The 12620-nt window shown below is 45.9% G+C and overlaps 2 protein-coding genes across 2 annotated transcripts in view; one reads left to right on the top strand and one right to left on the bottom strand.

Moving 5' to 3' along the window:
• Positions 1-474: 474 nt before the first annotated feature.
• On the top strand, positions 475-7324 carry adck2 (aarF domain containing kinase 2). Its single transcript, XM_062548251.1, has 8 exons — positions 475-1955; positions 2041-2187; positions 2315-2443; positions 2608-2703; positions 3297-3542; positions 5249-5377; positions 5587-5640; positions 6239-7324. Exons 1-8 carry the CDS (start codon positions 1080-1082, stop codon positions 6377-6379), a joined length of 1818 nt encoding a protein of 605 aa, XP_062404235.1. The 5' UTR covers positions 475-1079; the 3' UTR covers positions 6380-7324.
• Positions 7325-7654: 330 nt separating this feature from the next.
• srpk2 (SRSF protein kinase 2) overlaps positions 7655-12620 on the bottom strand; it is a 54425-nt gene continuing 49459 nt past the window's right edge. The window contains exons 17-18 of the mRNA XM_062547911.1: positions 12120-12212; positions 7655-10844 (exon numbers count right to left, since the gene is read on the bottom strand). Of these exons, the coding sequence (XP_062403895.1) occupies positions 10660-10844; positions 12120-12212 (278 nt within the window). The 3' untranslated portion in view covers positions 7655-10659. The remainder of the gene's footprint in view (positions 10845-12119; positions 12213-12620) is intronic.

Below are 12620 nucleotides of genomic sequence, written 5' to 3'. Positions count from 1 at the left end.
TGCTACCTAAACGGATCCGAAAAGCACTCATGGCAGGCAGGCAGGCAGGCATGTAGGCTATTATCTTGTCGTTCTCCATCAAGTCGTTTGAAGATTGATAGAGATAGAGAATAAACGTAGAACGTATTAGGCTTCAATTAGCCTAAATTTAACTTTTATTTGTCTAATCTAATGCAGTCAAAATAATGTCTGGAACCCTCTTAGCGTTCTGTTCTAAAAATCATCAAAATTAATTAAAACTTTTTGACGGCCCAAAATTATGGATTGTTTGTCTCCCCCTGCAGGTTAGGCTACTTTCCAACGGGGTCGATGATAATGCTCAAGTTATTTATGTTCAATGGTTGAATGTATTAATATACCAAACAAACTTAAAATAGAACAATAATGGAATGTGATAGTGCAGTCGTAAAGGAGGCTAACCTACGTCCACAGTGTTTATCTTCTCTCCGAGCGGAACCATTAACACAGTTCCTACCGACTGTACGGAATGTTTCCTACCAAGAACCCGGAAGTTGGTGATGGATTTTCATAACAGAAATGAATGAATAAGATGCAAAATGTTATGTTGTCCGTATGGAGTCATTAGCAAGGTTGTTATGGAATGGTACGTGTACTTTGGGATATTCTGAAAGTGTACGCAAACATGACATGATTGTAGGCATCGTGTGCTGTTTTATCAGCTAATATCAACGTTTGAGAGAGGTGATGGCTCTGTAAACTTCAGCTGCTAACCTTCTTTACTCAAGACAACCATAGCTAAGTTAGATTAACTGCAGTGTCGACCGAAGAGGACAATGTCTGGTCAGTAGAAACGGCACAGATTAAACAATATCTGTGTATGGGTTACCCGTGTTCATTATACTTTGAACTCTATTGCTTACGAAGTTAGTTAAATGGAGACTAATGTACGCTTCCTACGACTGATCTCTGGAATAACTCAAACGATATGACATTGTGTCATTGTACAGAAGCCTATAACTGTCTGTAAAGATAATACTGGAAATTGAATGTTTACGTTCAGGAATGATAAGTGTAGCGTTAGATATCTTCATTTTTAGCACCATTATTTAAACCCAATAATGGCAGCTCTGACTGCAAGGCGCTGCCTTCTAAACTTGAGATGCTCCATCCGTCAGTTAGGGCTTTTCCCAGTAGCTCGCCATGTCCCTCACGGAGCTCGACTTGGCGAGTCCAGAGTTGCTCCCCTGTTGACCAGAGTGCCTAAGACTGCACTGTTATGCTGGGTCGCAGGGCGTTATATGTACACAGCAGCAAGCTGCCAGGAGGCCTTGCTGCCACAGCCTAAAACGGTGAAGAAGGCCATTGCTAAAGTGCAGGTCCACAAGCTGGTGTTTGTCCTGCGCCTGACTCTGCGAGCTGTGGTTCTCCTGCTCAAATTTGGCCCGCTGCTTCTGCTCTTCCCACTGAGTCTGGTGTCAGAGCAATGGGCATCCCGCTGGTTGGATGCCTTGCTCTGGGTAACTGAGACCTCCGGACCCACTTTCATCAAACTGGGCCAGTGGGCCAGCACGCGCCGGGATATCTTCTCACGGGCCTTCTGTGACCGCTTCAGCAGACTGCACGTCCATGTCCGTCCCCACGCCTGGACACACACCAAGGTCTGCCTGAGGAGGGCCTTTGGCGAGCACTGGAGGCAGCTCTTCGTTTTCGATAGCAAGGAGCCGGTCGGATCGGGTTGTATTGCGCAGGTGTACCGGGCCAAGGCCAGAGTTGAAGCTGTAGAGGACCCAGACTTCCAGCAGCTGGTGGAGGACCTGGAGAGAGATGATCTGCTTGAAGCCTGGGAGATCCCCGGGCTTCGTAGGACTTTAACTTCACTGCAGGAAATAGTAACAGGTGAAGAGGAACAAGACCATCAAACTGGACTAGAAAAAACAAGTAAATTTACTAGAGAAAGTCCAGGAAAAGAACATATGATACCTGTTGCTATAAAGGTAGGAGTACACTGATTGGATGCTATAGTTCAGGTGTGTTGGAGATTTGTTGAAATTCTGAGACATTGCTTTTGTTCTGAAACAGGTACTTCATCCAGGGATCAGAAGACAGGTAGAGATAGACTTGCTGCTCATGAAGGCAGGTAGCTGGCTGCTTAATTGCTTACCTGGAGTCAAGTGGCTTAGCTTGCCTGGAATTGTGGAGGAGTTTGAGAATCTCATGACCAAACAGGTAACAGTGCTAAAGAGAAGATTCTGGAATACTTTAGCTTTAATCGTCTCTGGCTAAAGTCTATTGTGTCCAGTGAGTGTAATGTGTCTCCCAGTGTTTCACCTTCTCTTTGCATGTTATCCTTTAGATAGATCTACGTTATGAAGCAACGAATATCGAGAAGTTCCGGGAGAATTTCCGCGATGTGCATTATGTCAAGTTCCCCATCCCCCTGAGACCATTTGTCACAAGGACGGTGCTGGTGGAGACCTACGAGGTGACTGATGACACCCCAAGTTCTAATCACTCTTCTCCCTTCTGTAGTGTCAGCTCTTTTGTATTAATGAGCCCCTATACTGTGAATCATTTAGTACTTGTGTTGGGGGGAGCAAACCCGAAAATAACGGTCATGTGCATTTTTTTTTGTCATTATTATTTCAGGAGAGTGAACCAATCTCCAGGTATCTCCAGGGAGATGTTCCTATGGAGGTGAAGCAGAAAATAGCCAGGATGGGAGTGGACACACTGCTAAAAATGGTACCGTAAGATGGTTTACTGGAAACATTGGGTTTAATATGACTTAATTATTATTGACTTCAAAAGTGTGACCCCTTTTAATGCATTATACTTATCACTAGGGCAGTGTCATGTCATACTGCATATTGTATATTATGATCATTCCGCTGTATCGTAAGAATTTTTAAATATTGACCATATAGTTGTGTGATCATGTTTTGCATAGTATTGTCTGTTGGAAACTGCATGTTTTTTACTATATGCAAAGGTTTTTTTGCAGAGCTGCAAAGCACAATTTTTTTTTAACTGAATGCAACTGTTAAAATGTATTGCAGTATTTGTATTTGTATTATTACCTCTGCCAAGGAGGTTATGTTTTCACCAGGGTTTGTTTGTTTGTCTGTTTGTATGTTTGTTAGCAAGATAACTCAATAAGTAATGGATGGATTTCGATTAACTTTTCAGGAAAGGTGTGAAATGACCCAAGGAACATTACATTTTGGGAGTGATCCGTATCACCGTCTTGATCCAGGAGGCGGTTATGTTTTCGCTTCGCGGAGGTCTGCGCCCTCTGAGTTGCTTTTCTAGTTATTTGTATTATTATGTGTTGGCAGGTGTTTGTGGATAACTTTGTCCACGGGGACCTCCACCCAGGGAACATCCTGGTGCAGTGGAACCACAGTGGCTCGGCACAGGACAAGGCCACGCTGACCGACCTGTGGGACACGGTGGTGGTGAGCGTCCGGCCAGCCCCTCCCCCACTGCAGCTCGTGCTGCTGGATGCTGGCATCGTGGCACACCTCAGTGAGGGGGATCTGAGGAACTTCCGGGCTGTGTTCACCGCAGTCGTCCTCCGGCAGGTAAAAGAGTTGAAAGTGTGCCGGGTGTCACCTCAGTCTTGTGCAAGGCAGATGCTTTTGCGAAGTAGAGAGATCTTGAATCTGGTGAGCTGTTTTTAGAAGAAAATGACATTTAAGACAGTCATCATGAAGTAATCCAAATGACAATTATACCCGTTACAAAAGTAATCATACATGGCACAGGGCTCCCACTGGAATATCATAGAATTTCGCAAAGTCTATTCCAGACACGGAAAGTCAGGTAATCATCATTTTTTGGGGTAGTCATGGAATATCAGGGAATTTTGTTGTAACACTTTAAAATGTACACACCAACATGCATTAATACAAATATTTCCACAGAGAATAGGGCTCGGGATTGTGACGTGAAAACTTTACGGGTAGCCATATTGGCCTACATACTCCCACCTAGTAGTGTGTCCCTGTTACTTAGTTTTTGCCTTCTTGGTCGTATGTTGCTGTGTAGTGGGGTGTAACAGCACATCCCACGATCGCAAGAGGACAAGAATCGCTAATACTATAAATTGTCTGCTAATTCTTGTCTTCTGCATCTAAATGAATGGATTATTACGTTACCAACATGGCGGCGATATTCCTAGAATGCAACGTGTGTGCCCGAGCCCTATTGGTGTATATCTGGTTATTAGCTTTACTGCTTGCTTGAGTAGCCCAACGTTGTTTCTTCAGTGCCCATTTATTCATCTCCCACTCTACAAAAGTAAAAGATTCTTGAACGCTACATACAGTAGCTGCTCTGAAATCATTGGTCAGTATATACCATTCATTATAGTAAGTCATAGAAATTCAGATTTTTTGTTAGGGAAAAGTCATGGTTGTCATGATGGCAATTCCATCTGATTTTGAATACAGTGCTTCATTTTTCACCAACCAATGTGGAATTATTTGAAATGAGTAGCCAGCAGAAACTGTGTCATGCTGCACTGACCTCATTCAGACATTTACTGCATAAGTTGGTCCAGTGGTCAGGGGGAATTTTAGACTCGACTCATTAGACTCATTCTTCCGTGAGTGGTCTATCTAGTGGTCCATGGCAAAGCTTCACAAAGCTGCTTGACATTAGGATGGCCATTCTGGAGCAAAACATTCTTTGAATGGTCAAGCTTTTCAAGCCCCTCAGGCAGCAAAGTAGCCCTAATCAAAGAGCCTCTCTATTCATAGCTCAAGGTTTGAGGTTGGAATGTCCCATTTCTGAGGTGGCATACATTCTGTAAACATTTAAGAAAAATGTACTAAATTGTGTCATAACACAGAAGTCCATGTGGGGATTAACAGAATGGTTTGTAAAAAACAAAAGATATGTTTTGAAGTCTTATGATTGCTGGTGTTTCACCACCTATTACATCTGAATGATTAGCTTCTTCTCAACACTATGAACTCTTCCGAGAGTACTTCCTATCCTAGTACTACTAACAACTGGACATACTTAATCTAGCACTTACCACTAGTTCCTTCCATATCTTGACTATCCTTCAAAAGAGGATAAGACCAACAAAAATGAACATATTGAAATAAGACACAGACAACTCCAGATGGTCCAGAACGTCAGTCTGACATTTTTGTTTTTGCATCCTAGATTACTCCAGTTTCTTGTTGTTTGTGGTTTTGCTGTGAAGACTGTAGAGGAGCAGTTGATCAAAAGCTCGTCCGTGTGTCTGTTGTAAGAGGGACTGCACTGTCTCCACTAGGGCGAGCGCGTGGCGGAGTTGATCCTGCACCATGCCAGAGCCAACGAGTGCCAGGATGTACCACGCTTCAAGCGGGAAATGGCCCAGCTGGTGGACCAAGCCCTTAGTGACACCCTCTCTCTTGGGAAGGTACCTACCTACAACATATAAATACATACATCCATCCTGCATTATCTCATGTGTTGAACTACTGTATGTTTTGACATGGTTTACTTAATCTGCATGAACCCGCCGCACGACTGCCTTTATCAAAGTACAACATGATCCATGGCATGTGCCTCCTCATGTATAAACCATATGCACGCTTCAACAGCAACATGTTATTTGTCCATCCATAGGTCCAGGTGGCGGAGTTGCTTTCCCGTGTGTTTGGGTTGCTCATCCATCACAAGGTAGGAACAGCTCACGGCTCCCCTGTCACCCTGGTGTAGCACTAAGTCAAAACACAGACAGGTCTCTGAGAAGGCCATTACCTGTATCCCAACGCCATGGTCTGCTTCATGATTTATCAGCACAGTGCTGCTGCTGTCTCCTCAGACCAAGTCAAGCTGGTGCCATTTTGTACATGGAAAAGTGGAGTCCAAAGAGAGGGCTCTAGTGGTCTGCCTGATTGCATGCCACACTAGATGTTTATTTTCCCATTCTTTACTTTAATCAACTGATCTGGCTGAATGTTGTTTTTAGAGCAGCCTCTGGCTGATCATGTTTACATTTTTCTTCAAATGCTAGTCACCCAAGTAAGTTTAGCAAGGTGTGTCTAGTTCAGCTTTTTGTCTGTTTGTATCATCTGGATTGTTTGGTCCCACACAGCAGTTACTTTCTGGCTAATTTTAGTTTTGTCTATGGGTTCCACAGAGTTGAAACTAGGGATATTGATCATGCTAAGCATTTTGATCTCTTAAGTCACATGTTCCTGAGACATATCTAGCTCTGCTTCTAAGCAGCAGAACCACAACCTGTATGATGAGCAGGACTGTTGTCGTCTGGCAGGTGAAGCTGGAGAGCAACTTTGCCTCCATCGTCTTTGCCATCATGGTGCTGGAGGGGCTCGGCCGGTCCCTGGACCCCAACCTGGACGTCCTGGCCATCGCCAAGCCTCTGCTGCTCAAGAACTGCGCTTCCCTCCTCTAGCAGCTGCCGCTGCCGCATCCGCGTCCGCCGCCAACGCTTCACTTTACCATCATCAACACATGACCTCATGACCTCATGCCACCCGGGAACAGATCCAGCTGGGACGACTGGAGGAAAACTGTCACAAGTTAAAAGGTTAATGATGCACTGGGCAACTTGCTGCGCAATGTTTAGTGGTAGATATCAACACGTCTTGTGTCCAGCTAATGGCCATTTGTCGTTGCCAGAAATGAATTAGTAGTGCTGGCGTCTTATAGTGTCTGTAATGGCGTTGCCCAGTGTGTCATGAACCAAAAACCTACGCAGAACTGTCCGTGGGTGCTGACCGCTTCTCACTCTTATGCCCTCCTCCGTTGGTCTGAGAAAGCCTCTTCTCAAGTGAAATGGAACAAGCTGTGAATTTGTAATATTCTCTGTGCGCTAAGATTCCTGCCAGTGTCTGGCATTGCAATGGATCCAAAAACAAACCAATTGGACTGCATCTCTTTTTCATTCAGTGGAGAGTGACCAAAGCTCTTCACACCCAATGTTCACACCTGGGTAGCCAAGCATGGCAGTTAATCCCCGTTGTAATTCTCCTCAAATTACAGTTTACAATTCAGACTGTCTGATGAGGTGAGGTTACATCACTCACTCTCTGTTTCAGAGATAATTGGGCATATAATAGCCATAGTCCTTACGGATGTTCTTTCCTCTAATTCAAAGCAATTACTCCTAAAATTTTAGAATTCCTTTGACTGACAAGTTATCTCAGGTTATGAACAGACTCCAAAGTAATTCCAATTGTACAGTACAGTTCTGTTACAGGCTCAGACACTAATGATTTGTGTAGCACAAAGGTTCACCTACTTTCAATAAGACATATCCATCATTTTAGATACATAGTTCAATGAAATGGACTGTAAATGATTGAAAACAATTAAAAATGCCTTTGGTTTCTTGTCATATTTTGTTCACTCAGTCATAGAATATCCTATTTACACCATCATTTGTGATTGTTTGTGTTCATCAATTCTCCAAAAAAATAAGCATTCTGATGGCAGTATGCCAACAACACATTCTGTGCTCTTATAATCTAAGTCAGAAAATGACTCATTAAATATTAATCCGATTAATGTAAGACAGCATTGCTTATCACTATTTGTTTACTGCATTTGGCTGTTATTGTTAATCTATGAAAGGTATGGGCTCCCAGTCTGTGCCCCTTTGCTGTCAAAAACACGCTGGGAAAAGCCTTAATCACAAGACATCAAAAGCTCCCATTAACACCAGGCATCCATTAATTTACAATTTTATTAAATCTGTCAATGAAAAACACAGACAAGAAGAGACGCAATTCTGTCAGATGTCAGGAAGAACAGTCAGCATGGCTGAAAGAGTGAGATCAAGAGCTTTTGGTGCAAAAAATTCATCATCATTACTATTATTGCAAAAATGTTTGATCAATTTCATCACCATCCCACCCGTCCAAACAGAGCAGCACTGTTCACGTATGAGAGGGGGCCGAGGTGACAACCAAGTGAAAAATAACTAATAATAATTGTACTAATAATAATGATAATCATAATCATAATAATTACAAAAGAAATAAAAACATCTCTAACAGACAAAAACACAATTCAGTCACTGTCACAACACCAGAGAAATTCTTTGTTTATTTTTTTTTTCGACTCTTTAAATGAATTAAATATCGCTTTTTAAAAATATTTTTTCACCATCTACTTTATACTCATTTATTTATTGCGAAAAAATAGGCAACTGGACAAATGGTGGTGGTGGTTATGGTCTGAGAGGCGACACAGTGGAAGAGTGATGAGACGGGGTCGGCACTGAGAGCTGCGGTGTGCATTGCCCTCGTTGGCCACAAGGGGGGGGTGGGGGAGCACAGTTTCCCATTTCCACCAGCCTCTCTGGCTGGCTGCAGGCGCCCTATTGGCCCCGGCCAGGTGCGCTGAGGCCAGCGCCGTTAGCCTCCCTCAAACACAGCCCTCCTCCTCCTTTTGGAGTCGCCGTTTGCTATTCGTCACTGCTGGCATCGGTCCAATGTTCCATCACTGGGGGTCGAGCGGAATCTCTGGAGTCCTGTACAATGGTCATTTTCCCTGAACGAAAAAAAAAAAGCAAACAAACAAACAAACAAAACGAAAACAGAAAAAACGCTACCAACGCAAGTGCAACCTCCGCTAGGCCAAAAAGCTTCCCCCCACTGTCTCTGGACAGAGTTCAGGAATGGGAGAGACTCCAGGGAGGGAAGAAGCAAGGGAGGAGATGGGGGGTCTGGGGAGGAGCAGTGGGGGATCAGGTACTGTAACGTGCTGGAGGAGATGCATCACTGGGGCTGACAGGATTGAGGGGAATGTAAGGAGAGAGAGAGAGGGTGTAGGAAACAGGGATGGGTGGAGGCCGGGGTGCCCTTACAGAGGACACCTGGAAAAGCGTGCGGTGGCTTCCACCTCCCTGGCCATAGAGAGAGAGAGAGAGAGAGAAAGCAAACAAATACGGGAAAGGAAAACAAAAAAAACGTTGTTCATAACGCGAACAAACAAAATCTCCAATTCACATCTGAACACACCGTGTCAGTCCCCACAGTCGTCCATGCTGCGCTTTCGCAGCGCCACAACGAGAAAAAGAAACGTCTCTTAAGACCGAGCAATCCAAACCAGTCTTGCTTTCTCTTTGTATAGATTTGGGTTTTTTTTTGGGGAGGGCAGGGGGCAGGCTGGGGTTGTATTTCACTTCTGTTTGTTGTTTGTTTTTGTATTCTGTTTATTCACCCCCCCCCCCCCCGCCCCAATCGATGTCCACTGCAGGAGCTGGGTCATGCAGCTTGGCGCAGGTCTCAGGGACTTCAGGGAGAGGGCTCGTATGGAATTTTTTTTCTTTTTTGGGGGCGGGGTGGGGGGAGTTTGGACAGGGTTTCAGGGGAACGGGACTCAGGGATGTAAACAGTTCAGCGGCAGGGCTTTCGGTCCTCAACTTGGGGTCCGTAGCTCAGCTTAAGAGCTAGTCTGGGTTGCGGGAGAGGAGAGCACCCCAGAAAGAGAGAGAGAGAGAGAGAGAAAAAGCAAGCATGAGGAAGACTGGCCCGAGAGAGACCAGGAAGGAGAGGTGGGCCCGAAACAGAGCGGTGTGACCGGTGCAGGCAGACCCTCGGAGGCCAAGAAGCGTGGACTTCAGTGAACGTCGTGTGTGGCAGTTATGTGTAGACCGGCACCCACATGAACGCACCCTCGTCCGGTAACGTCCTCGGCCACGTCCTTGAGCGGAGGAGGTGGACGCGACGAGAGCTAGTTCATGCCGAGCAGCCTGTGAGAGAAGGCAGGTTGTTGAGGCTCAGTGTTAGCTACATCACTTCAGTCAGCAGCCTGGGGGGGTGAGGGGGGGGGGGGGGGTGGTCTTTTGAGAAGACGGCAGGCAAGGACATTCAGGAGAGCTCAGCCAAAGGCACAGCTTTTTTTACGCCCCCCCAGAGAAGGACAACCAAATCCCTATCAGAAGTATCAAGAGATCATTTTTCGGTAGGAGTTCCATGTATGTTATCATGCACGTTTTGAGTTCCGTATGTGATGGCATCAGAAGTTAAGTCATACGTCCACAACTCTGCATCTACAAACACTGTAACCTGAATCTATGGTAAATGTTACATTTTACCAATAGTAATTTCAATAGCAAAGTTACAATATCAAGTGTTAGCTAGATACTAAGAGGTTCCTACAAACATCTGAAGAGCAACAAAAGTCCACCATTTCCGTTTGTCAGACTTGGTTTAGTCTGCGTGAGACGGTGATGTACAGTACTGTAGGTAAGTGAATGTGAAAGGAATGTTGAAATGCTGTGTTAATGGAACAGTAAATGCTTCGGGTAGGAGACGCCGTCTGCTTGACGTGTGTTCCAATTTCCGACATGCAATGGGAATGTGTTCAAGAACCGGGAATGTGTGAGGCATGTGTGTGTGTGTCGGTGTGTCGTGTGTATGTGTGTGAATGCGTGAGTGAGTGTGTTTAAGGAGTGGCCTTAACCACTGTTGTCTTTTTTCTCTCACACATGCACACGTAAAATGTCCTGGCCCACCTTCTCTCTCCAGTCCATCCATTTCCACTCCTCTATTCCTCTCTCTCTTTCTCCTCTTCCTCTTCCTCCTTGCTCTCTCTCTCTCTCTGTCTCTCTCAAGATGGTGCTTCCCTCGCTCCAGTCCGTATGGAGACAGCGCAGTCCTGGAGGAGGCTGTTGCTGCTGCTGCCCGCCGCTGCGTGGCGAGGGTGGTGTTCGGGGCAGCGCTGCTACGAGTTGAGCCAGGGGTGGTTGAGGCACTCCCCGGCCGACGCCCTCTTCTCCGGCACCATCTCCAGCATGGGCAGCAGGAAGTGCGTGAAGTGGCCCGCGTCCTCCGCCGACCAGCCGTACTTCTCCACCAGCACGTCGAACAGCGACCACGGCTTCAGCTTGGTGATGTGTCTCAGCTCGCCTGCGGGGGGCGCCAGAGAAACAGACAAAAGCAAGACGGGGAGAGAGCGAGAGGAAGAGACAAAAGGTGATTTTCTTTTCACAGATATAGCCCCCAAGAAATGTCTACAGACAATAAACAGAATGTGGTTGAGAAACACAATGGTGCCTTTTCAAAATCTGTGTACCCCATGCTGCTGTTTCAGAGCCAACCTATCAGTACCCATTAAGGGATAGCTGGGAATGAACGGCAAACCTGATTCTAGATCAGCAGCAGGAAGCACCGTCAGACAGCCCCCACAGACAGACACCCTGCCGGTGGGATGTGGAGGTGGATGAATCACTCGCTGGAGCTGAGACGCCGCGGCAGGCTAATATTTACTGGCAGTGCGGTTCAAAGGCGCGCAGCCCCTAATGAAGTCTTCATAACTACGGTCATTAGCGCAGCCCAACTTTGAAATGGGAATACATTGTTCCCTCTCTTCCTCCGAGGAGTCGTGGAGGAATGCACACGCTCTCCCGATTCACTCCCGTCAGTGTGTCACTTCAGTGCTAGCACGGGAAAATGACACGCAAAGCCTCTAAAAGGGGGGGCTGCACAAAGACTTCACTTCATATTACAGGGTTTTAATGATTGTGTTTTGATCAAAAACCATTGTGTCTCTGACAAACAAGCCGTGTGGATGGGAGAGAGAAGGAGAGATACGACAGCGACAGCGACAGTAGAATGGAGAAGAGAAGACCTGTTCAGTCTGGTTACCTTGGTTACCTGAGCCTGATGAAGGGTGACATCCTGTCACAGAGACACGGACTAACCAGAGGCGGGGTGGAATTGCATGCGTGTGCACATACACACACGCAAGCACACACACACACACACACATCTCTCTCTCTCTCTCTCTCTCTCTCTCTCTCTCTCTCTCTCTCTCTCTCTCTCTCTCTCTCACACACACACACACACACACACACACACACACACACACACACACACACACACACACACAGTCTTTCACACTGAGGAAACTAACTGCTGTATAAGCCCAGAAGTGGAGAGCCAGGTTTGTTGTATCAAAAGGTGTTAAAGGAAAGTCACACAATAGTGGAAAAAAAGAAACAGAATGAGAGACACACTAGGGGCCATACAGGGCTCCATCACAGCATTCATCTGTTCTTATGGTTTAGGTTGAGACTGAGGGCTTTTTAACCTGTAACATTCTCCCATGACCTGAGGACCGTCTGTGTTTGTGTGGGTGGACTGTGGCTGCTGTGGCCTCTGTGAAAACCACTGTGCTGTTACCTTTCTTGGAGAAGAACTCGCGGCTGTATTTCCCGGCAGCAATCACCTTACGTGGGACCTTCCCCAGAAGCTCCATGATCAGAGCGATGTGATCTGACCCCCGTGGCACCCACGACACATACACACGATTCACACACATACATGCATACATACACACACACACACACACATTCACACACGCATACATACACACAGACACAAACACACAACAGCAGAACAGGTACACCTACATCAGTACAGCATGCACACAAACACACATAGCGGCTGGTTGGGACCACTGACTACATGGCCACTGCACACCGGAACCGACAGACTGAGTCTTGGCCCAATCATTACAAAATGTCCACTCCTGGTGAGTCAACAATGGCCTTGAATGAAGTGTCTTTTGAAATGATACTTGGCCGTATCTTTGTGTCCCATACCACAGGGACTTGGTCCTCTTCTGGGCCAACAAAGTTAATATTGCTAAAGGTTTGCTCATACTGCTTATCTGTTTTGCAG

The sequence above is a fragment of the Sardina pilchardus genome, chromosome 10 (assembly GCF_963854185.1).
Source record: "Sardina pilchardus chromosome 10, fSarPil1.1, whole genome shotgun sequence".
In the NCBI taxonomy this organism is placed as follows: Eukaryota; Metazoa; Chordata; class Actinopteri; order Clupeiformes; family Clupeidae; genus Sardina; species Sardina pilchardus.
The sequence above is the reverse complement of the archived record's forward strand: the minus strand, read 5'-3'. Positions and strand labels throughout refer to the sequence as shown.